This window comes from Neopsephotus bourkii, unplaced genomic scaffold (genome assembly GCF_033783945.1).
Source record: "Neopsephotus bourkii isolate Nb327-2 ecotype Australia unplaced genomic scaffold, CSIRO-AGI_Nbou_v1 NB_1663, whole genome shotgun sequence".
Taxonomy (NCBI): domain Eukaryota; kingdom Metazoa; phylum Chordata; class Aves; order Psittaciformes; family Psittacidae; genus Neopsephotus; species Neopsephotus bourkii.
Window position 1 is genome coordinate 910,339 of NW_026902137.1, and position 23,284 is coordinate 933,622.

General features: G+C 54.4%; 1 protein-coding gene across 1 annotated transcript; it reads left to right on the forward strand.

Moving 5' to 3' along the window:
* The first annotated feature begins 184 nt into the window (after window positions 1-184).
* ZNF341 (zinc finger protein 341) lies at window positions 185-21,763 on the forward strand. Its single transcript, XM_061375665.1, has 15 exons — window positions 185-336; window positions 4,751-4,861; window positions 5,920-6,107; window positions 7,526-7,678; window positions 8,314-8,544; window positions 10,054-10,243; window positions 11,391-11,475; window positions 12,452-12,642; window positions 13,581-13,774; window positions 14,563-14,771; window positions 16,088-16,184; window positions 17,635-17,767; window positions 18,242-18,353; window positions 19,124-19,194; window positions 20,674-21,763. The coding sequence occupies exons 1-15, from the start codon at window positions 306-308 to the stop codon at window positions 21,186-21,188; spliced, it is 2,511 nt and encodes an 836-aa protein (XP_061231649.1). The 5' UTR covers window positions 185-305; the 3' UTR covers window positions 21,189-21,763.
* Window positions 21,764-23,284: the final 1,521 nt, after the last annotated feature.

A 23,284-nucleotide genomic window follows, 5' to 3' on the forward strand; every position in this document is an offset into this window, starting at 1 on the left:
CCGCGGGGCCTCGCAGGAGCCGCGCCGGGAGCGGGATGGGTGCGGCAGCGGGGTTCGTCCCGCGCGTCCCCCCGAGGTGCTGCCTGCGGCCCCGCTCCGCCGCGGCACAGGTTGAACGCGAGTAGTCCCGCCGGGCGCGGCCGCTCCCGCCGCGGTGCCGCCGCCTGAGCACCGGGGCCGCCCCACACACACCCGGCCCCTCCCGTCATCCCCGGTCCCTGTCACGGACGGAGGGCGCCCCCTTGCGGCGGCGGCGCTCCCGGTGCCCGCTCCGTCTGGCGGGTCGCGGCCGCCGCGGCTCCAAGATGGCGCAGGCGATCTTCGAGGCGCTGGAAGGTAACGGGGCCGCCGGGCCCAGCCGGGCCGCTTCGGGCCGGCACCGGGGATGCGCCTCTTCTTTGCCCACCCGCCGCCCGCTCCGCGCCGCCGCCTCCCCGCGCTGCCTCCGCCGGGCGACTGGCGGTGGTGGGGCCGCCCCTTGAGGCCTGGCACGGCGCGGCTCGGGGGTGCTCCCGGCAGCGCGGGGCCCTGCCCCGCTCCCCGCCCGCCCCTCCCCACGGGCGGCGGCGGCGCGCACCGGCGCGGCCCCGGGGCAGGCGGGCGGCGCGAGCGGCCCCGCGCGGCGGCGGCGGTGGCGGTGGCGGGGCGGGACCGCAGCGGGCGGCCCCCGCCGGCAGCGCGGGAATCACGGGGGGGGACCCGCTCTGAGCCAGCCCGGCCCCGCGCCAGGGGCTCCCCATCGCCTCCCATCGCTCCGTGCCCGGCAGCCCCTGTCTGTGCGCTGGGAACGGGACCAGCCCGGGCACCCCCATCCCTGAGCCCCCCGTGCCCTGCATGCTGGGTCCCCCGTCCTCCCGCATCCCGGGGCTCCCCGGGTGGGTGCTGGCTCCTGCATGCGTGTGGTGCTGCGGGCAAGGGCGTTGCACTCGGGTTCACCTCAGTTTAGTGTCACGGGCCGGTGCCATCCGAGGGGATGCTGGTGTGTGGCACCCTGACACCGAGCTCAGTGTCAGCATCTCTGGAGGAAAACTGCTTCACACGGGCTTTATTTCCCAAGCTGGATTACACGGGTATTCCCCTTTCCGTGGGGTGACTGCTGACTGGAAGGCCCTACACTGGGATGGTCACCCTGTGGTTTGCAAACAGCACCTGCTATCACAGCAGAAACAGGAGCAAAGAAGAAATACTTCTATTTCATCAGGTTACTCAGTGCATTTGACAGCTCTCTGTGTAGAATCAGGTTCCCTGTTTTCTTCTCAAAGGCACAGAATCCCAGCCTGGTTTGGGTTGGAAGGGACCTTAAAGCCCATCCAATTCCAAACCCTGTCATGGGCAGGGACCCCTTCCACTGGAGCAGCTTGCTCCAAGCCCCTGTGTCCAACCTGGCCTTGAACACTGCCAGGGATGGGGCAGCCACAGCTTCTCTGGGCACCCTGTGCCAGCGCCTCAGCACCCTCACAGGGAAGAGCTTCTGCCTAAGAGCTCAGCTCAGTCTCCCCTCGGGCAGGTTCAAGCCATTCCCCTTGTCCTGTCCCTACAGGCCCTTGTCCCAAGCTCCCTCCAGGTTTCCTGCAGCCCCTTTAGGCACTGGAGCTGCTCTAAGGTCTCCCCTTCAGGAGCCTTCTCTTCTCCAGGCTGACCCAGCCCAGCTCTCTCAGCCTGGCTCCAGAGCAGAGCTGCTCCAGCCCTCGCAGCATCTCCATGGCCTCCTCTGGCCTCGCTCCAACAGCTCCACATCCCTCTTGTGCTGCTGCCCCAGAGCTGGAGCAGGGCTGCAGGGGGGGTCTCCCCAGAGTACAACAGAGGGGCAGGATCCCCTCCCTGAGCTGCTGCTCACGCTCTGGGGGTGCAGCCCAGAACACTTTCTCCTCATTATGTGGGGTTCTTGCAGGATCCAGGAGAGCAAAACATTGGAGCTGATGAAGAAAAAAAAAAGCTTATTTATTCCTTTTGAGCCCATAACTGGTAGCTTTTAGCAGCAGTTTGTGTGTTTTGTCTTTGATGTGACCACAGGTCAGTGGTGACTTGGCAGCTGTGTTCTCAGCGGGTGCTGAAGGCAGAGGTGCCTTGTGCCTGTTACTGAAGCACCCAGTGCTCAGTACATGACACTGTGGGTGTAAGAGGGAAGCAGTGCCTGGCGAAAGGGACACTCTTGTTTCATCTCTAACTGAGAGAAACCTGAAAGGGGAAAACCACGAATCAGTGATCTTGTACTTTTATCTTGGCTTCCCGAATCGCCCGGTTCTTGCCAGGCTCTGGGGAAAGGCTCTGCTGCTGCCAGGAGGGATGAGATGGCTTTTGCTTTAGGTTTCATGACTGGGAAGAGCATCCTGCAGGCTGGTGCTGGCTGCAGGCCATGCAGGAGCGATCCAGAGCTTTCTCCTGGAGTCCATTCATGGCTGTGAATGGCATCAGTGTATCTCTGCTTGTCTTCATGGGTTACTAAACCCTGGATGTGGTTTCCCTCTGTGTTGAGTGTGGATTGTGCATTTACCCCATGAAGCTGCAGGGACACAGTGGGCATTGCATGGATTGCCACATGGATAAGGAGCAACAGATTTCTGTGGTCCTGGGCATCTTCTCCAGCAGAAGGCTGAATGTAACCCTGGCAGCATTGCTGCATTGCTCTTGCCTGTCTTTAGGGCTTGGCTTCTCCTCAAGCTTCTTCCTGCAATCATCTGACTTTAGCACTTCCAAGATGTGGCTGTGTGCCAGAAGGAAACCCAGTTGTCCAGTGTTGGGCACGAGGAGAGTGGAATTCTTGATGCAAACTGTTCTTAATTGTTCCCATAATATACTGAACCTGAACTTTGGACCCCCCCCCCCCTTGTCCTTTTGCATCCTGCTAGCTAACTTTTGCTGAGGAGGAGCTGCTCCATTTCACTCTGTGGTTGGGACGTGCCAACAGGAGCCTGCAGTGCTGCCTGTGCAGTTGCCAGGAGGTGATCTGTACAAGAGGAGGTGCATTTTAGAGCAGGGCTTTGGTTGGGGTGCGAGCAGATGCACTCAGGGGTGTTCCAGCAGCATTGTGCTGTCCTGCAGGGCTGGCTGCAGCTCTGCACCAGCCGAGGCTGCAGAACTGGACCTGCAGCTCTGCTGGGATTTGTGTCAAAGGCTTCTCACAGGCACAGGGGTGGTTTTATGGTGTGGTGTGATCTGCAGCTACCTGTGCCCTCTGCTCCCTTCACTGCAGAACGCGGCTCTCCCCTCTCCCAGGGCACGTGCTGTGTTTGCAGCCTGTCGTTAGTGATCAGAAAGGTGTTCACAGTCTAGATGGTGCTTGCTTCGCACTGCAGGTGCAGGAGAAATGGCTACTTAGGTTACCTTTAAAATGCTGTGGATTATACAGATAGTCCCTGTCAGGAAGGTGACATCCTGGTTGTCCAGGAGAAGTGTTCAGATGACCAGAGGAACTGCACCGCTGTGATCTGTCAGGGCACTTGACTGTCCTTCCTGGTGCTTGGTGAGTGACCTCTCATCAGGAATGGTGCTCACCTCACTGCTTGGAAGTGTTCAGGCTGATTTTCTTTTTCCTGTGGCCCATAATTGTGAGTTCAGAGCTTCGCACCTTTGGTTTGCAAAGATCTTGGAGAAATGAAAAGCAGCCTAAGAACCATACACCTTTTTCTCTCTTAATTTTCAAGGTGTAACATGCAACCCTAATGTGCCCTTGTTTTATCCATGGGTTCCCTGTCATAAAGAAATGGTAGGGGGGAGTGATGCATAAAAACCACCCTTTTCACCCCATAATCAAGATCTTCTACATATCTACATCTGAGTTCTAAAGGAGCGTGCCAGGTTTGACCCATTGCTCACATGCTGCTGGCAGGGTGATCTCCCTGCATGAGCACTCCCATCGCCTGCATTTCTCTGCAATACTTTAGAACATTTGAGCTGCAGTGAAAAACCTTTGTGCCAAAGCGAGTGAGCTGCTTCTGACATCAGATGTGGTTGGGGGAGTGTGTGCTCTGCTGGAGCCCAAGGGAAGTGGGAATGAGAGAGAGCAACTGGCACCTCTGCTTGAGAGGAGCCCATGGAGGACCCCACTCCTGCAGTGGGACTCTGCTCTTCCACATGGCCCAGGCTGGGCTGGCATCCGCTGGCTGAGTGGGTCCCCCCCCCCAAGATCTCTGCACTTTAGTCCTTCCTAAAGCTATATCTAAATCCTCCTGTATTTGTAGCTCTGTGTCTGATCAGATCTGGAAACACTGGTCTAGAAAACTGGGGGACATTTCTAACACTGCTGCTGGGACAGAGTTGCTGCCACCAGAGGTTTTGCCTTCACTGAGCTCAGTTGTGTGGGAGGTGTCCCTGCCCATGGCAGGGGGGTTGGAGCTAGATGATCTTAAGGTCCTTTCCAGCCCTAACTATTCTGTGATCACACTCTGTCCCCAGGTGTGTTCTCCCAGGCTGCCCATCTGACCCATGCATTCCAAATAGCAATTTCTCAGCTCTTTTCATAGCCAGTGCTTGTAAGCATCCTTCCTCTCTGCAGCAGATGCCTGAAACCAGGCCCTCTTCTGGCTTTCCTTGCCCTTCTTCCCTTTTCTTATCATATCAAAGGAGTGTATGGAGGCAGGTGGGAGTGTTGCTTTAGGATGACAGTGAATGCTGTGGTGTAGAGGGGGCAAGAAGGTGAGAGCGGCTCTGGGAGAAGACAGCAGCAGACAGTGAGCAGCTTCCCTCCGTGGCTTGTGAGTGCTCCATGTTCAGCCTGTGATTTACCATCCATGCTTGTGTCTCCTTGCAGGAATGGATAACCAAACAGTGCTGGCTGTGCAGTCCTTACTGGATGGTCAAGGAGGTGTGGCGGATCCGTCTGCTCAGAATGTCAACTCCTCTGCTGCCATCCAGTCCATGGGTGAGTCCTGGTAGCACTGGGAGAGAGAAGAGGGGCAGCAGGGCTGTAGTGTGCGTTTCTGACTATTGGAACACTCAACAGAAGAGCTGTGTGTGTTGTGAGCCCTCAGCAGAACTGGGCAGAGCAGGAGCAAGGGGGCAAGTGCCCAAGTGAGCAGAGATGCTTTTGGATACGGTCATGATAATAGACTTGACCATATGCTTCCAATAAAGGCATGAAAGGAGGGAGCAGCTACTCTCCTGCCACTAGTGCTTGTTACTGCTCACATTTTCTGTTTAATGAGCCATTCCTTATCCTCTGGGATGTACATCTGCACTGAGTAGCTCATCTGTGGGAGTGCATATGGGAACTGGTTATTTATGTGCACATGAACACTGGTAGTGCTTGACCAGGACTCGCTGGGTGGTACCATCTTACTCCCTGGAGCAGCTATTATCTGTGTCCCCAGAAATGTTCTGCTTTGGGCTGTGAATCAGATGGGAGGTACAGCCTTGTGGGTCTGACTGGATCCAGTGCCAATGGTGTGTGCCTGTGGGGTTTGGTAACCTGCAGGTATCACCTAGGACATGGTAACTGGGTTGTCTTCTTTCTGCTTCTAACATTAAGCAGAGGCACCAAAGACGAGCAGTCTTGGGGATGGATGGCTTTTGGACACAAGCTGCCCTGATCCAAGTTACTTTCTTCCTTTGAGCAACCTTCAGTAATCAAATCTGCCTCAGCCAACGTAATGCAGGTGCTTTGGAAGAACCTGTTTTGGGTAAAAGCAGAGGGTGCTACAGGTTGTTCATGTCCTTGGGATGAGAAAGCCAACGGGATTCAGTTTGTCCCAGGGAGACGGTGGGTTTCATGTGTGGGAGCAGGCTGGAATGGGCTCAATCACATCAGCTGGCTTTAGAAAGGGCTTGGGATCAGGAAGGAGGGACAGTGGGGCCTGATGATGATGCCCTTGAGGTGCTAAGATCCAAAGTGTCTGTTTTCCTGTGGCTGTGGTTGGCATGTGTAGCACTGGGGGTTGCAGAAGGAAGCCCAGAGCAGTGACCTGGTCCTTTTAATTGCAGATGATGAAGACGTGTTCCTCTGTGGCAAGTGTAAGAAGCAGTTCAACTCGCTGCCTGCCTTCATGACCCACAAGAGAGAGCAGTGCCAGGGCAATGCCCCTTCCCTCTCCACCGCCTCGCTGGCCACCAACAGCGTGTACACCCCGTCCATCACGTCGGTGCAGCAGGCTCCAGGCGCCAGCCGGCAGGTACCGTGCTGCAGGCATAGGTTCTGCTGCTGTTCCTGGGGTTTGGGAGTGGGAGGGATCTCTGGATGAGGTATTTAGATCCAGTGGTGCCTCAGTATCTGAAGGGGCCTACAAGGATGCTGGAGAGGGACTCTTCATCAGGGACTGTAGTGATAGGACAAGGGGTGATGGGTTCAGACTTACACAGGGGAAGTTCAGGTTGGATATAAGAAAGAAGTTTTTTACTGTGAGGGTGGTGAGGTGCTGGAACAGGCTGTCCAGAGAAGTGGTGAATGCTCCCTCCCTGGCAGTGTTCAAGGCCAGGGTGGACAGAGCCTTGGGTGACATGGTCTAGTGCAAGGCGTCTTTGCCCATGGCAGGGGTTTGGAACTGGGTGATCTTAAGGTCCTTTCCAACCCAAACCAGCCTGGGATTCTATGATTCTATGACCTCTTTCCTAGAAGGCTCACTTGTGGTCCTGTTGGCTTTTGACCTCATGATTAAAGCTGCCTGGTCTTCTGCAGTGAGATGTCCTCCAGCACAAGTGTCTGATGGCCCCTTCTTCAGAACAGGAGGGGTTTCACGTTGTGTCTGTGCTACAGCTGGACTTTTGCTATACTGGAGAGCCTCTGTGTCACAGCCTGGTAGCCCAGCCATGTGCCTGGGTGCTCGCTCTGCAGTGCTAGGGTGGAATGGCCCTTGCTGTCCTCTGGGCCATGGTCTGGCTCATAGGCAGAAGAGGAAGGCAATGTCTGGCAGCTTCATCCCTGCATCCCTCCTCTCAGTTTCCAGCAAGTAAGCCCACATAATGTGGTGTGACAAGTGTTTTGGGGAATATCCTCTCTGAAGCAACTCTTCTTTCCAACAGACTTCTCAGAAGTGAGTCCCTTGTGCATGACATGTACTGGGTGTGCAGGCATGGTGGTTTCCAAAGTGCTTTCAAACCAACTGGTTTCTTCAAGTTCAGTGGCTGGTGCTGCCCAGGGCTGCAGGCACGGGTTGTGCCCACGCAGCAAACAGAACAGCCTTCCTCCCCTCCTCTAATCCAGCTCCAGTCTGAAGAGGAGAGCCTGATGTTCACCATCTGCAACGAGAGCAGCCTCCCTCAGCTCTCCTTCTTCCCTGGCAGGGGGGAAGCACCCAGGAAGGCTTGAGCTTGTCTGTGACCACTGTGTTCTGCACATCTTGTTTAATAACCCTGACTTGAACTGTAGCCAGTGGTCACTGTGATATATTACCTCCTTTTCTGAAGAGTATTTCTGGAGCTGCCTTATTGTTACTGCCTGAAATTACCATGGACTCAGCAGGGAGCTGTAGATGGTTACTGTGGCTCATGTGGTGACCAGAGGCTGTGAAAGCCAAGACTCAGGCTCAGGAAAGAGCACTGTCATGACTTGTGGTTGACTGCTGCTCAGCCACGTGTTCTTTTGTTCTTTCAGCAAATTTCTACATACATCACGGTTCCCCCATCACCTTTGATCCAGACGCTGGTGCAGGGGAACATCTTGGTCAGTGATGAGGTGCTCATGTCAGCCATGTCTGCGTTCACATCCTTGGACCAGCCCATGCCGGCGGTGCAGCCCCCGGCGCAGGTAAGGGCCAGGCAGGGGAATCCCTCTGCATGGGGCAGTGCTGGCACAGCCTCAGAGCTGTGTTGTCAACCAGACTCTAGAGATCTGCTTCAGGGCTGCACCCTGGGCACCTTCCCAGTGTGACAGCCAGGCTCAGGGAGGGTAAATGACAGGACAGCTTCAGGGCCTGTCCTCTCCTGGTGGTCTTGCTGCTGGATGCTCAGACCTTTGTAACGTGGTCTCTCCAGCTTTTTGCTGAGCCCCCATACAGTGGTTGGATCTGTCTCTGCCCGAAATGGGTGGTTTGGTTTCTCCATGGGGCTGGCCAGGCTGTATAACTCTGCATGCTCTCACAATGTTCTCTGTAACCAGAAGGATTAAAGCTTTAGAAACAAAGCAGAAAAACCCATCAGTGGGGCTTGTGCACTTGGGTTTTGAAGGAGACAGTGCCTACTGGCAGGTCATGCCAAGCCTCTGCAAGCCAGCAGTCTGGTCCGACCTGTCAGTTGTGCCAGGACACCATCACTGCTCCTGCAGGAGCTGTTTTGAACTGGGACTGGGGATGTGTGTGAGGGATCAGCCCTCCAACCCATCCCTGCTGCATTTTCAGTGTCTTGTCTGTGTCTCTTGTCTGTGTGTCCCTGTTGTGGTTTCAGAGCAGCCTGGGTATGCACGCTGGGGCTGGCTACCTGTCCCAGCCGCCTCCTCCACCACCACCGCCACCACCTCCACCCCCTCAGCCTCCACCTCCTCCTCCCCCGACCATGGGGGCTCCAGGGCCACCCGGCAGCGGCGTGGTGGAGGTGTACAGTGCACCAGCTCCTATGGCAGCAAACAGCACGGTGGAGATGCAGGGCCTGGGCATGCAGCCCTATCCGCCCATGGAGGTAAGGCCAGGGGCTGGCTGTGCGCAGGGGCTCTGTCCTCCTGAGCCTCTTCTGACAAGCAAAGCTGTTTTGGAGTCACCTGGGCTAGAAATATGGAATTAGAGCCTGGGAAGATGTGTTGGGGTATTTGGCAATGGTTGTTTCTGCAGGAGGAGGTACTGAACAGAAGGATGTTGGCAAGATGATCATAGAACCACAGAATGGTTTGGGTTGGAAAGGACCTTAAGCTCATCCAGCTCCACCCCCTGCCACAGGCAGGGACCCCTTCCACTGGAGCAGCTTGCTCCAAGCCCCTGTGTCCAACCTGGCCTTGAACACTGCCAGGGATGGGGCAGCCACAGCTTCTCTGGGCACCCTGTGCCAGCGCCTCAGCACCCTCACAGTAAAGAACTTCTTCCCTATATCTAACCTGAACTTCCCCTGTTTCAGTTTGAACCCATCACCCCTTGTCCTATCGCTGCAGTCCCTGATGAGGTGTCCCTCTCCAACATCCTCATAGGCCTCCTTCAGACCCTGGAAGCTGCTCTGAGGATGCTATGATGGGGATTCTCAGAACAAGAGAGGCAGTTAGGAGGGGTGGAGGACTCAGCTAGCACAGGCTTAAGAGACCTGAATGCCTGCTGTGATTGAGAGATACCTGCAGGCGTTGGGAGGGACAGGGAGCTCACCTCCCAGAGAGGTGCAGAGCACCCACTGTGCACTGCAGGCTGCAGTGGAGACCAAAACTCAGTCTAAATAGCAATGAACTTGGCAAGATGGCTTTTCCTAAGGAGAGGCATTGGCAGGGGTGGGTTTACCTGTGGATCAGCTGCTCACAGCCTCCAGGTTAGCACTGCCGTTCACAACAGGAGACACTGGGTATGACAGAGGTTTCTGAGCCTTAGTTTTGTAGCTGTCATCTGATGTGGAAATACCAGTGGTCAGGAATGGACAGGGATGTTGGATACACAGTTGTCTGTGTAGTTTATTAGGGTGGGCATCAGAAACGCCCTTAAACCATTTCACCCCAGACTGATGCTTCTTTATGTGTCCTTTTCTAACATGGGTGCTGATGTAAAAGCTGGGCTTTGCCACATTAGATATTCTTGTGCTTTCCTTCCCTTCTGCAGTCCTGCCAGGGCAGGCAGCAGGGCCTGAAGCTCCCTCCCTGCCTTCAGGGCTGTTGTGAATCCACTGGGTCAATAGGGATCATCTGGTAACCTGCTCTGGAAGTATAAGAAACTTCTAGGCATAAGACCTAAATAAGGGACTAGATGGCTGCTTCAGGGTGTTTCTTTGCTGTCCTGTAATACCTGCTGGATACTTTGTGATGTTCAGCAGGAGAGTTGCACACTGTGCAGGGTGTTAGTTTTATTTAGAAGCAGTGCTGGACTGGTGAACCAGAAGCTTAATCCAGTTTGCAGGAGGCAGAAAGCTCAGCCTGGTGTGGCAAGTGCTGCTGGAGATGGAGGTTAGGGCTCAAGGTAACTGCAGCAAACCTGGTTCCACTGATAAACTGCACTCTTGCAGGTACCCGGCCAGTGCGTGGACAGTCCTGTGTACCCCTCTCCTCCTGTGTACAGCCCTGGGAAGCAAGTCTTCAAGCCCAAGAGCACTCCCACCCCTCTGGCCAGTGCAGGAGGAGGCGGCGTGGTTGGGTTTGATTCCACCTCTGCTGTCAAAAGTCGGCGCTGCAAGAGCGAGGCTGGGCTGCAGGAGGGTGAGTGCCCTCAGAGCACCTGCCCTGCACTAACCTGCTTATCACACAGGGCACCAGCATGGTACGGGCTCTCTGGGGCCTGTGGGATGGCACTGGCTGGGTGTGCAGCTCTGGAGGAGGAACTGATGCCCTGAATGAAGCTATCGAGAGCAGGGCAGGGTGGATGTGCTTCTTGTGTGTCGCCACTGAGTGAGCCCATGTGAAAGCACTGTCCCTGTGCTGCTGCATGGGCAAGCTTGGGCTGAATCTCTGCAGCTGCAGAGATTGGGGCATTCTGCAAAGTGAGGTGTTAGAGCTTGGTCCCTTTTAACCCAAGGAAGTGCTGGTGGACTGGATGTGGCCTGGCCCTGAAGACTCTATTCCCAAAGCTCAGCAGACCTGTCCCTGTTGAGTGTTTCAGTGCCTGTCTCCAGGTCAGGCAGGATGGGATATGCCCCATCACAGGCTGGAGGAGTGTCATATCCTCTCTGGCCAAGCCTGACTATTGCTGACGTGATGCACACATTGCTGTGAGTGACAAAGTAGGTCCCAGGCATGAGGTGAAGGAAAACCAGCGGCTGGGCCTCTGGAGACACAGCCATACACATTCTATGGTTTAACCTCATTTGCAGAGGTGGGAATGATGATGCACGCTGCAGCTCTCAGTCCAAAAATTCCTAGAGCAGCCAGTGGTTCTGCTGTTTGTCATTGGTTTATACTTCATCATAGTAGACAGAAGCTGTGACTGAGTGATCTGCATGGAAAAACTATGCCTGTGCTCTGTCTGATGGTGAGTTCGTAGGAGAGAGAGCTGGGGCCCTTCCTCTCACTAATCCTGTGTCTTTTCCCAGTGTCCAACGTGCCCTTAAAGGAGGTGCTTTATAGCACAGCTGGAAGGGTCCCTGGAGTGGTTAATGCCTGAAAGGGATGCTCTGCCCCCTTCACTACTACTTTCCTCTTTGCTAGCTCTTCTAGACTTAGCTCAGGCTATGTTCAGTGTGTGTTTGTGTCCATAACCTCTCCCCAGTCTGGCCAGGCAGATCTTACCCTTCCATAAACCCTTTATTCTTAGACCTGAGTGGACATGTCTTGGAGTGAAGGCGTTGTGATGCAGGAGACAGGGCTATGCCACATGGTCTCATCCCTGTGTGTGTTCTTGCTCCTCCAGGCAAGCCCAAGTCCCCCAAGCTGAAATGCACTTACTGTGACAAGGCCTTTACCAAGAACTTCGACCTGCAGCAGCACATCAGGAGGTAACAGTGCCACTAACCTGGCCACAGCAGCATGGCTGGGGTGGAGGTGGGCACAGCTCCACTGAGGGAGCTTGTGTGGTCCTCGTGTTTGTCACGTGCCAGCATCTGTGCTGTGCTGGGGGTGAGCTTTCATCCCCTCTCTCCAGAGCACCTCCTCAGTGCCTGGGGTGAAGGCTGCATTATGGATATTATTTTGCTGGTTATGGGCTGGGACTGGAGACTTGTCTCTGATGAGCCTTTGAAAGCCAAACCTGTTGTCACTTGATCACTGGAGCAGCAGCATCGCCCCCGTTTGCCTCTGCCCTTTCCCTCCTTAGCAAGCTGCAGCCTTTGTGCTTGCTGATGTTAGCAGGCCATAAGCCAAGCTCAGTGTCTGCAGAGGGAGCCCTTATAAAGAGCTTTTCCATGGCAGGAGGCTTGAGATCTTTGAAGTTCTCCCCAGTAGAGTCTGTGGAACTCAGGACAGATGAGAAGGACCAAGTGGTGGTTTCCCTCCCCTTCCCAGCCAGGACTCTTCACATACTCCATATGTTAGAGTCCTCCGTCCTCCTGAAGCAGAAGAGCAGGGTGGAAAGACCTTTCTCTGTGGACAGGGGAGAGCAAATTCAGGGAGGTCTGGGGGCTACAAGATAGAAGAGATGTGTGTAGGGAAGGGGGAGATGACAGGGAAAAAGAGGGTTAGAAAGTGATGGTGTCCCCATGCAGAGACCTTAGCAGCGCATGCCCTGATGCTCCTGCACAGCTCTTTTCTTCTCCCACTTCTTTAATCCCTTGCCATCCCTGCACTGCAGGAGCTGTGTCTGTGTACCAGGATGGTTTCCCCAGGCCTCTCACATTCCACCTACTCCAGCTCATCAGGTCTCAAAGCCCTTGTCTGGCTGGTCCAGGTGCCTGGTGCAGTCCTGCAGCAGCCACCCTGCCACATGCTCTGGTCCCTCTCTCTGCTGGCTGCTGATGTGGTGCCTTCTGCCTTCAGCCACACAGGTGAGAAGCCTTTTCAGTGCATCGTGTGTGGCCGAGCCTTTGCCCAGAAGTCCAACGTGAAGAAGCACATGCAGACCCACAAAGTGTGGCCTCCAGGCCTGGGCTGCACCATCTCCCGCAACTCCATCACCGTGCAGGTCATGGCCTTGAATCCCAGCCAGCCTGAGGATGAGGAGAGCACAGGTTTGGTTCTGGGGATGGTGTGTGCTTGGGCAGTGATGGGAGGAGTGTGCACGTCCCTGTACTTCCTCACAGGGAGGGAAGAGGTGACACAGGAGCTGTGTGTGGTGGTTGCATCCCTCCTGTGGGGTTCACAGCACACATAGAGAAGGGAGTCACATCTGCTTGACTCCAACTGTCAGGTGAATCCTTTTGCACCCCAGCCATGGGGTTCAGGTGGTGGTGGAAACAGTGGCTCCAAACTCTGGGTGCAGATATGTGCACACAGACAGGGTGATGAGGCATCTTCCCCTTTTCACTGCTTGGCAGCTGCAGCCATACTCAGCAGCAATGGTGTAGTGGCCAGACAGGCTGCTGGCTTAGTGCAGCCCAGTGCTTTGGCTGTTTGCAGTGTGCAAGTCAAACGTGGACTGGGTCTGGCCCCAGCTGCCAACCGAAAACACTTGAGGCAGAGAAGAGCTCCTTGCTGCAGATGGGGTCTGGATACCCTTTGTGTGGGAGGCCTTGGTCCTCATAGGAGTGACAATGTCATGTCTAGGACAAGGCCCCACTGGAGCTGCTCTATGCAGCCATCATGGGAGCTACTGGCTGGGTCTGACCTCCTGCCTGCTGCCAGAGGTGGGAGGAAGCCTGGCTCTGGTTCAGTAGTGGAGGACTGTTCTGGTGACTGCTCCACAGGGCACAGTTCAGTCCCTGGCAAAAGAGAATGGGTTAAGGAAAGAAGGATGAAGTAGTCAGAGCCCTTCATAACCTGCAGACATGTTTAAACCCACCCTGTTAGTGAGATTTATCTGATGTAAAGCATCTGCCTTTGAAAGTAAGGAAGAAGCTGGAGCAGGGGCAGGCCTGGTGTGTCTCAGCAGCATGGTGCTTGCAGAGCAGCTTGCAGCAGTGCTGTGACTGTCTCTGCCAGTGCTGTGACTGTCTCTGCCTTTCTCCAGGTCTGACTCAGCCCTTGAGGAACGCTCCACCACCACCCCAAGACATGAGCCCCCTGGACGAGAGCGAGGGAGGCAAACTGGAGGCCAAGCAGGTTGTGTTGATTGACAGCTCTTACCAGTGCCAGTTCTGCCCCAGCAAATTCAACACCTATTTCCAGCTCAAATCACACATGACACAGCACAAGAATGAGCAGGTAGGGACAGAGGGAGCTCTGTGTTGGTGGCAAGATTGGGGTGGGCTTCATACAGTGCACCAGCTCACAGGGTCTGTCCTCAGCCTCCTGCTCTGTGAAGCTGCCAGTGCTCTGAACCCACACAGTTCAGCTCGCTGCACGTCTGGGTTGCAGCTCTGTGGTCTGGGTGGCTTTGGAAAGCTCCACTGCTCCACCCTGCTGAGTGAGAAGTCAGCCCAGCAGGTTGGAGTGCACAGAGAAGCAGTAAAGAAGCAAAGACCAAAGCTTTCAGTGCAGGTTGCAGCTCTCAGGTTGTGGGACAGTCAGTGCTAGGTGTTGTGCTCTCACCCGCTCCAGTGGGTACCAACACCCCTTTCCCCACCTTTCTTAGGGCAGTGGCCTGAAATCTGTGTTTGCAGAACATCCAAATCCCAGCAGGTTCTGCTCTTGTTTTCCCCTGGAGCTGCCCAGCCCCATTTTGATGCTGAGCTGCTCTTTAAATACCTCTTCTCTGAGGAAGGCAGCAGAGGAAGGGGATCTTTTGCCACCACATTGTGTCCTGCTGGAGTGCAGGGCAGGGTTTGTTTGCTGTGCTTTGGGCACTAAGCTGGCGGTGGGCATGGTGGGATGCTCTGGGAACCACAGTGCTGCTTTGTTCTCCAGCACAGTGGGCCAAGGGACAGTGGTACCTGTCTGTAAATGGCCCAGCAGTAGTGATTTCCACAAAGGAAGGCACTGGCTGCTGGCAGAGGATCTTCCCTGTTGTTTCCGTGCTGTGTCACTCCAGTTGCTCTCCCTTCTTCTCCCAGGTGTACAAATGCGTGGTGAAGACCTGTGCTCAGACCTTCCAGAAGCTGGAGTCCTTCCTTGAGCACATCAAGAGCCACCAGGAGGAGCTGAGTTACCGCTGCCACCTCTGCAGCAAGGACTTCCCCTCCCTGTACGAGCTGGGTGTGCACCAGTACTCCCACAGCCTCCTGCCCCAGCACAGCCCCAAGAAGGACGTGGCCGTGTACAAGTACAGTAGCAATCGTGCTCACAAGGCTTGTAGGAGTGAGTGGTGCAGAGTGTGTTTGATGAGTGGTGGGGACAGTAGAGGGAAGATGGGGCCTCATGGTCAGTGGTTCTTTTGGGCACCCAGGTGGCAAACCAGGCTGGGGCCAAGCACTTTGAATGCAAGGAATGTTGCAGGGAGACCGAAAGGCTGGGATCAGTTATGTGGGAAGATCCCATTACTGCAAGTCGTCTGATCACCAGTCAAGAGTGAGATGGGCACAGCTGGATCAGAGATCCAGGGAAGGTCCTTCCCAGCCTCTTAAACACCTCCAGCAATGGGAGTGCTGTAGGAGCTGTGCCCAGGGAAAATCTCCTGTCCCTTTGCTGTGAAAGGGTCTATTCTTTCTACTAGTGTAGAGGGAAAGGGTGAGGAGTTGCATGAAGAGATCTCTGGAGCTTTTGAAACACCTGTAAGGACATAGAGAAAGGGTAAGAAGCCCAGAAGATGCTGAAGTGACCTTGGAGCATCATGGGATAACTGCTACTTGCATAGACCATGGTTTCTGGTTATCCTTGCCCTGCAGAGCTTCATCCTACAGCTTGCTGGTGGGGATCTCTCAGATCAGAGCCCTGCTTATGTTTGAGGAGGTTTTAGTCTGGTCTAGGGAAAAAGGTGTTTGCACAGATGCAATGTGTGAGTGCCTCTGTGTTGATGTTGATGGTGCACATACCCATTGCCCATTGTCACTGAGCTCTGGCAGAGGTCTCCAGCAGGAATACTGCCAGGATAGCTGAGAACAGGGGTGAGGTGGAGAGGGCCCAGGTGGTTTTGGAGGTGGGGTGGGAGCTGAAGCTCTATTAGATGCTGTAAGCCCCACATGGAAGAGTGTCACCTTGTGGCTGCCCCAGCCATGGGTGACACTGCTTTTATGCTGGGACCCGACTCAGCTCCTTCGTTGGGAGCTGCTGTCTTTGTGCAATGAAGAGGGAAGGAGGTGTTTTAAGTAAGGTGAAGTCATTCTACAAGGCTTGTCTTCATGAGAAAGCAATGTGGAATCTGTGCTCAGGTCTGGGTGCTCCACGTGGAAGAGCAGTAGCAGTTAAAAGGCTTCTCCACCCAATTCTTATGCATCTCTCCTAGTGAAGGATGCTGAGTGTGAGTGTGACCTGGCTTTGGGGATTGCTGGTTCAGAGCAGTGGCTGGAGGTGGTGTTTTTTGTACCAAACCCACCCAGTCAAAATCAACCTGGAAGGTGCCTGAGCTGGGCTCTGCCTGCGGTGTGGGGCTTTGCAGCCATGGCTTTGCTCACAGGCTCTATCCTTTCTCTCCACATCCAGATGTGTCAAGTGTGTAAATAAGTACTCGACCCCGGAGGCTCTGGAGCACCATCTGCAGACAGCGACACACAACTTCCCCTGCCCTCACTGCCAGAAGGTGGGTGATGCTGCCTGGGCTGGCCCTGGACACGTAGTGAGGGCTCTGAGGGCACCCTCAGCTCCCTTTCCTCTCCCTTCCTACCTCAGTACAGACTGGCAGGCTCCTGAGGGCCTTTTCAGAGAGGCAGAGGCGGTGGCACCCCTGGCCTCTCACACAGTGTGCTCCTCCCCACACTGCTGGCTTTTCTCCTGGTCTCATTTGCTGAACAAAATCTGTCAGCATTCCCCCTCATTCCTGTCTTTTGGATGTGTGCTTTGTGTCCTTGCCAAAGAGAAACCTGTCTGAGTGATGTGACTGGGACCACAATGATGCCTGGGTAGGTTTGGGCTGAAATCCTCTCTTCAGCACAGTTTGAGGGGCAGAATTTTGTGGGATTTAGACTAGAACGTGGTCCCTTGCTCCACTGTAGCAAAGGAACTGCAGATCCTGCAGGGGGGACGGGGACAATCTCAGTAGTGACCACTCTGTATTGAGGCAGCTCAGGAAGGGGAAACGTGCTCCTGCCATGGTCAGTAACCCATCCTGCTGTACCTGTCTTCACCTCTCCCACCAGTGACAGATGCCCATCTGATCCTGGTGGGGCTGTGAGCATGCAGCGTGGGGGTTTGAAAGCCCATTCCCTGCAGCAGTATTTGTTACTTCTGCGTGTATTCTTACTAACACTGCTGTTCTCTGGAGATGTGAGAGCACAGAAGCCCTGTGCTCCCCTCAGCCTGCAGCATGCTCAGGAGGAATTCAGTCAGCTTGGGTTTCCAGTGTCCCGTTAGCCGAAGGAACCATTCATACTGGCTTTGTAAAGAACCTGTGGTAACAGATTGTTGGGAAGCAGAAATGGCAGGTCACACTGTGGGAAGGTAGACTCCTGGGGGTCCTTGCCTTGCTGCTGGGAGACTGGGCATCCATTGGGGTGCTGGTCCTGTGCAGTATGGTGTTACAAAACTGAGCAGCAACGTGTTCCTTAAGGATAAGAAGGTTTTGTTGTTCTTTTTGTGTGCTGTATTTTGGTTAGTTTCTTCTCTTTTTTGTTAAGCTTTATCTGTATATCCCCTTACAGAAACCTGAAGGTTTTCTCAGTGCATCCTTCCCGAGCAAGGAGTTACCATGAGCTTCTTATGCTTTCTATATAGGCTACACCTTGTGCAGGGGCAGTGATGCCCCGTGTGTGCTGCTGGCTTTTAGCTATGGTTTGGGTGCTGTGATGCCCCTGGTTTGGGTGCTGTGATGCCCCTGGTTTGGGTGCTGTGATGCCCTTGTTTGGGTGCTGTGATACCCTTGTTTGGGTGCTGTGATGGCCCTGGTTTGGGTGCTGTGATGCTCTTGTTTGGGTGCTGTGATACCCTTGTTTGGGTGCTGTGATGGCCCTGGTTTGGGTGCTGTGATGCCCTTGTTTGGGTGCTGTGATGCCCCCGATGCACTGCTGGCTCTGAGCCTGGTCTCTGTGTCGCAGGTGTTCCCCTGTGAGAGGTACCTGCGGCGCCACATCCCCACGCATGGCGGCGGCAGCAAGTTCAAGTGCCAGATCTGCAAGAAGTTCTTCCGCCGGGAGCACTACCTCAAGCTGCACGCCCACATCCACTCGGGTACGGGGACGTGTCCCTGCCCCTGCAGGGGTGGAGCTGGATGAGCTTTAAGGGTCCCTTCCAACCCAAACCATTCTGTGGGCCCCCTGGCACCGCAGTGCTTGTTGTCTCTGTGCCATCTTCCTGCCCTGGCTGTTTTCCTGACACCCAGGGTAACAGAGCTGACTGTACTGAGTCATTTGTAGTAACATGGGCTCAGGAGATGTATGGGTTTGGTTTAGCCTTGTGCCCAGTGCTGCACCGCTTAGAAGTGGGACACACAGGTTCTCCGTTGCCTATGGTTGCAGGAGCTCAGGAAGCTGGCTCTGGAGAGCAGGAGCAGTGTGCACTGTATCCATCCACTTACCCAGCAGGTGGGATAGGGAAGTTTGGAGAAGTGTATGCAGAAGCAGAGTGCCCAAGTGAATGCTGTGAGTGACCAGAGCAGCTCTGTGTGACCAGACTCTCCCTGACTCTTGCTCTCTTTTCCTCCAGGGGAAAAGCCCTTCAAGTGCTCAGTGTGTGATGCAGCTTTCAACCGGAAAGACAAACTCAAGCGACACATGCTGATCCATGAGCCCTTCAAGAAATACAAATGTCCCTTCTCGTATGTAGTGCATCTCTAGTCTGGTGGCATGTCTTAATGGGGCTGGGATGCATGTCTTAATGGGGTTGGGATAAGGTTTGGTATGGAAGGAATGGTACATGTGTGCCATCTACTAATCCACTGCTGCCGGGGGAGGTGGGAATGCTTTGTGCTGTTAAACTGGGAACCCAGAAGTCCTGGTCTTTTGTTATTGACTTCCTGTGGGGCCACATCATTTCATCTCAGTTCATAAGCCCTGTAAAATAAAGCCTGCCTTCACTGGGGGGGTGTGTGTTACACCTGGGGGACACTGGGGAAGAGGAGTATTTGACCACAGAGCACAGGGGTTGCCTGGAGTGCCATGTCTTGAAAAGCACTTGACAACACGGGAGCTAATGTTTGAGCCAGAGAAACCCAGGTTTAGGAGCTGATCCCCAAATCCATGGCACAGCCATGGGCCTTCTGAGATAGCCAGGACTGACTGGCTGCTCCTTGCTCCAACCACCTTGTGGCTCCTCCCAGGATACTCCAGCTGGGATCTTGAACTGGCTGTTTTTAGGTGCATTCATAGTGAGACACAGACCATGTGCAGTACAGCAGAAGCCATGTGTCCCTGTGCAGCCTGTTTGTTTCTTCCCCCTCTCCAGCAGGGCTGAAATAGTGGGGACTGCACCAAGGGACCCATCTGGGTGCTGCTAAGGAGAAGGGTTGTGGATCTCTTTATGGCCCAGGATCTGTTTATACGTTGATGTCAGTGGATTCATGCTGCTCACCAGCATTTCTTGTTACAGAAGCCACACGGGCTGCAATAAGGAGTTCAACAGGCCTGACAAGCTGAAGGCTCACATCCTGTCCCATTCGGGTAAGTGCAGCTCTGCCAGTGGAAGTGACTGGGATTCACTGGTGCTGCAGGAGTGTGTTACAGGAGTAAACCTGAGCAATAAGAGGGCAAAATGTGGCAGTGCCTCTGCCTTATAACCCCACAAGGACAGTGTGTTCCTCAGAGGTGTCTTGCCTGCGTTGTCCCTCTACCACCACTCGGCCAACACAGCTGTTGTGTATCTTCCTCTGGGAGAATTCCCACTGCCTGTGGTACAGTGTTCCCAGATGTAGGCCTGAATACCGAATAGAATTTACTAGCTTTAGGTTTTTGCTCTCTGTTGCTGCAGACCTGTTGAAGTGAGCTTGCATTTAGAGCTGAGTCTCAGCTTTGGGCTGTGTTCTAAGGCAGTATAAAACCATCAGCAGTGTCTGCTCTGAGGCTCAGGAGCAGAGCTGCATTGGTGTGTATGCTACCAAATGAGTATCCGGAGTGCTCTGTCCACTCCTCCCCCAAACCATCTCACATTCAAAAGGAGATCCCATGGGATTTGGTGCCCATCTCTCTGTATCCCAGAGATGATGCTCCCACTCCTAATAAAGATGTGATTTATTCCCATACCCCAGGGAACCTCCAGACTTGTCTCTTGGGGTAAAACTGAGAGTCTTGTCTTATGCCTGTCATGTCCAAAGCCCTGCAGAGCGTGATTAGCTGGGACTGTGCTGACAATGCAGTGGATGATTTTCTTCAGACTCTACATTCCCATACCTGGGAGGAAAAAGAAAGTGAAAATGTCTTTACTTGGCAAATACACTTGGACAAAATCACAGTTTAAGATTGTTTTGTGTTTACGTCACAATTACCTAACCTTTTTGGTGGTATTTTAATCCTCTCATTTGAGGCAAGAACTATGGGTTTAGCTTGTAAACACACATCTAAAGTGTCTGCTCACCCTTTTCTGACTGCAGATTTGCTTGGCACAATGTCCCCTCCTTTTTATCTGGGAGCATCTCCCTGGAAGGGGAGATGAAGCTGTCATAGAATCATGGAATCCCAGCGTGGTTTGTGTTGGAAGGGACCTTAAAGCTCATCCAGTTCCAACCCTGTCCAGAGGCAGGGACACCTTCCACTGGAGCAGCTTGCTCCAAGCCCCTGTGTCCAACCTGGCCTTGAACACTGCCAGGGACGGGGCAGCCACAGCTTCTCTGGGCACCCTGTGCCAGCGCCTCAGCACCCTCACAGGGAAGAGCTTCTTCCTTATATCTAACCTGAACTTCCCCTGTGTAAGTTCAAACCCATCACCTCTTGTCCTATCACTACAGTCCCTGATGAAGAGTTCCTCTCCAGCATCCTTGTAGCCCCCTTCAGATATGGAAGCTGCTCTGAGGTCTCCACGCAGCTTCTCTTCTCCAGGCTGAACAGCCCCAATGTTCTCAGCCTGTCTTCATATGGGAAGGGGCAGGTTTTCCTGATGGATGCAGGTCTCTAACCAAGCTCTCTCTCTTTCCATGCTCTGTGCAGGGATGAAGATCCACAAGTGCCAGTACTGTAACAAGTCCTTCAGCCGCCGAGCCCACATGATGGAACATCAGCGCTCGCACACTGGCAACTACAAGTACCGCTGCCCCACCTGCAGCAAGGGCTTCACGCGCCACAAGTACATGAAGGACCACAAGTGCCGCCTGGGCTCCCCCAAGGACAAGGACCTGCAGCTCAGGAAGCCCCAGAAGAAGCGGGTGGCCCGGGGGCGCAAGGCAGGCCTGTCCCTCCCCAGCCCGCTGGGGCTGGCAGAGCTGAAGGACGGGGCTGTTGGGGAAAGCCTCCCTGAGGGTGGCCCGAACAAGGAGCCCTTCCAGGAGTCAGACGCTGTCCTGTCCATCGTGGTTGGGGGGTCAGGAGCTGCTGACTCGGACCTCGTTGTTCCTGGACAGCCCAACAGCATCACGTCCAATTTGGCCCTAGCAGAACTGCAGGCTGGCTCGGATGGCCCCTGCACCATGCTGGCTGTCCCCGTGTACATCCAGACAACAGAGTGACAGTGCACAGAGCCACTGTGTGGCTGAGGGCTGCTGCTGGGACTGTCACACTTGGTGCTGAAATTTATCCCAGTGGAAAAGACCAAAGCTCTTGTGGGGAGGTAGATGGATATGGGAGAGAACAGCTTTCCTCTCCACTTGTTCTTCCCATCCTTGGGTAGAGGGCTGCTTGGATGCCACTGATGGCTACAAGGCACTGAAGAGAATGGCTCCATTATTTCTTGTCCATCTGTGTCAGCTTAGGGCAAGAAAGACCAAGATCCCTGAATCAGGGTAAGGAGGAGCATGCAAACGTGCACCAAACAGAGCTGCTGAAATGGGGTGGCTTTGCAAATCACAGCCTGTCCCATCTGTGGTTTTTCTGGCCTGAAAGTTGTATTGCCCAGTATTTGGGTGGCCTTTCCGAGAGCAAACTATTGATCCTTCCTAGTGGAAGCAAGTTGATCTTGAGATCCTTTGGGAATACTGTTCAGAAATACCCTGACAGACTTATCTTTGGTATCTTTCTTCTCTCTGTCTCCATCAGCAGAAAGATCACCTTGTCTGTACATGTGTTATAAACACCGTGGACCTCATGTGCTGTGTGGAGGCAGTGGGGGGGAGCGTGCATCTGTGTTGGCTCTTCTCTCTGGCTGGGAATTCTCCCCAGGGTGTGTTCTTTTCATTGTTCTTCTCCATATCCAAGGATCTCCAAGTGCCTGAGACATCCATGAGTTAATCCTTGGGACAGTTAAAGGTGACACCTTCTGTGTAAAGCCTGGGTGAAGTGACCTGTCCCACTCACACAGGAAACCTGTGGTGCACCACAAGGCAGTTTTCTAGCATCAGCTCCTGTGTTGCAGTTCTTTTGCTTCCCAGCCTGTGTGTTCCCTTAACTCAGTTCCATGCACCCATTGTTCCAGTGGGACATGGGCAGGTGGGAGTTGGTGTGGTCCAGTAGCGAGAAACTCCAGTATGAGAAGGCTCCTTAAGGGGAGATCTTAGAGCAGTTCCAGTGCCTAAAGGGGCTGCAGGAAACCTGGAGAGGGGCTTGAGACAAGGGCCTGTAGGGACAGGCCAAGGGGAATGGCTTGAACCTGCCCGAGGGGAGACTGAGCTGAGCTCTTAGGCAGAAGCTCTTCCCTGTGAGGGTGCTGAGGCGCTGGCACAGGGTGCCCAGAGAAGCTGTGGCTGCCCCATCCCTGGCAGTGCTCAAGGCCAGGTTGGACACAGGGGCTTGGAGCAAGCTGCTCCAGTGGGAGGTGTCCCTGCCCGTGGCAGGGGTTGGAGCTGGAGGAGGTTTAAGGTCCCTTCAATCCAAACCAGTCTGGGATTCTGTGACTGGGACAATTTCGGGGGTCCATTTGGCTTCTCTTTGATTTTCCCTTTGGGAGCCCAGCACAGGGGCAGGGCTGGAGGCCAGGGCAGGCAGGAGAGCACCAAGTGTGCTGCTCCCTTCTCCACTGCCCTGCCAGGATCCTTTCCTCTACCACACTCAGCCTCTGGCTTTATGCTGCCACGGGATGCCTCAGTCACCCCAGAGACTGTTGCAGGGTTCCTATCAGGACAGGTCCCACAGCCTTTACTCACTCACTTTCCAACTCCCTTTTTGCCAATTTCTCTTATTTGTGATGCTTCTGTACCTCCAGCTGTGGGGTTGTTAGGAAATGGAGCCCAGAGCCTTATGGAGAAGGGGATTGTTCAGTCTTTAGATGAGGCTAAGGGGAAGTCTTGCTGCTGCCTGCAGGAGGAGTGGAGAAGGTGGAGCTGGACAATCAGAGGTGCACAGGAATGGGACAAGAGGCAACAGGGACATGCAGGAATATGGCAGCTTCTGACTTGGTGTAAAGAAAGACATTTCTACACAGGGAGGCTGTGAGAGCTCAGAACCATCCTGCTCTGAGTGGAGCTGGCTGGGATGCCCTTCCTACTTAGGAGTTCCTGTGCTTCTGTGAAGCATCTTGTCTGCTGTGAAGGGCAGGGTTCACTTTCCCACAGTGTAATCTATTTTAAGTACTCAGCTCTCCCAGGAGGGGAACCGCATCAGGAAATCGTTTGCTTAAATATACTCTTCCTCTTCTCCTCCCCTCCATACCTGCACCACACGGTGTCATTAT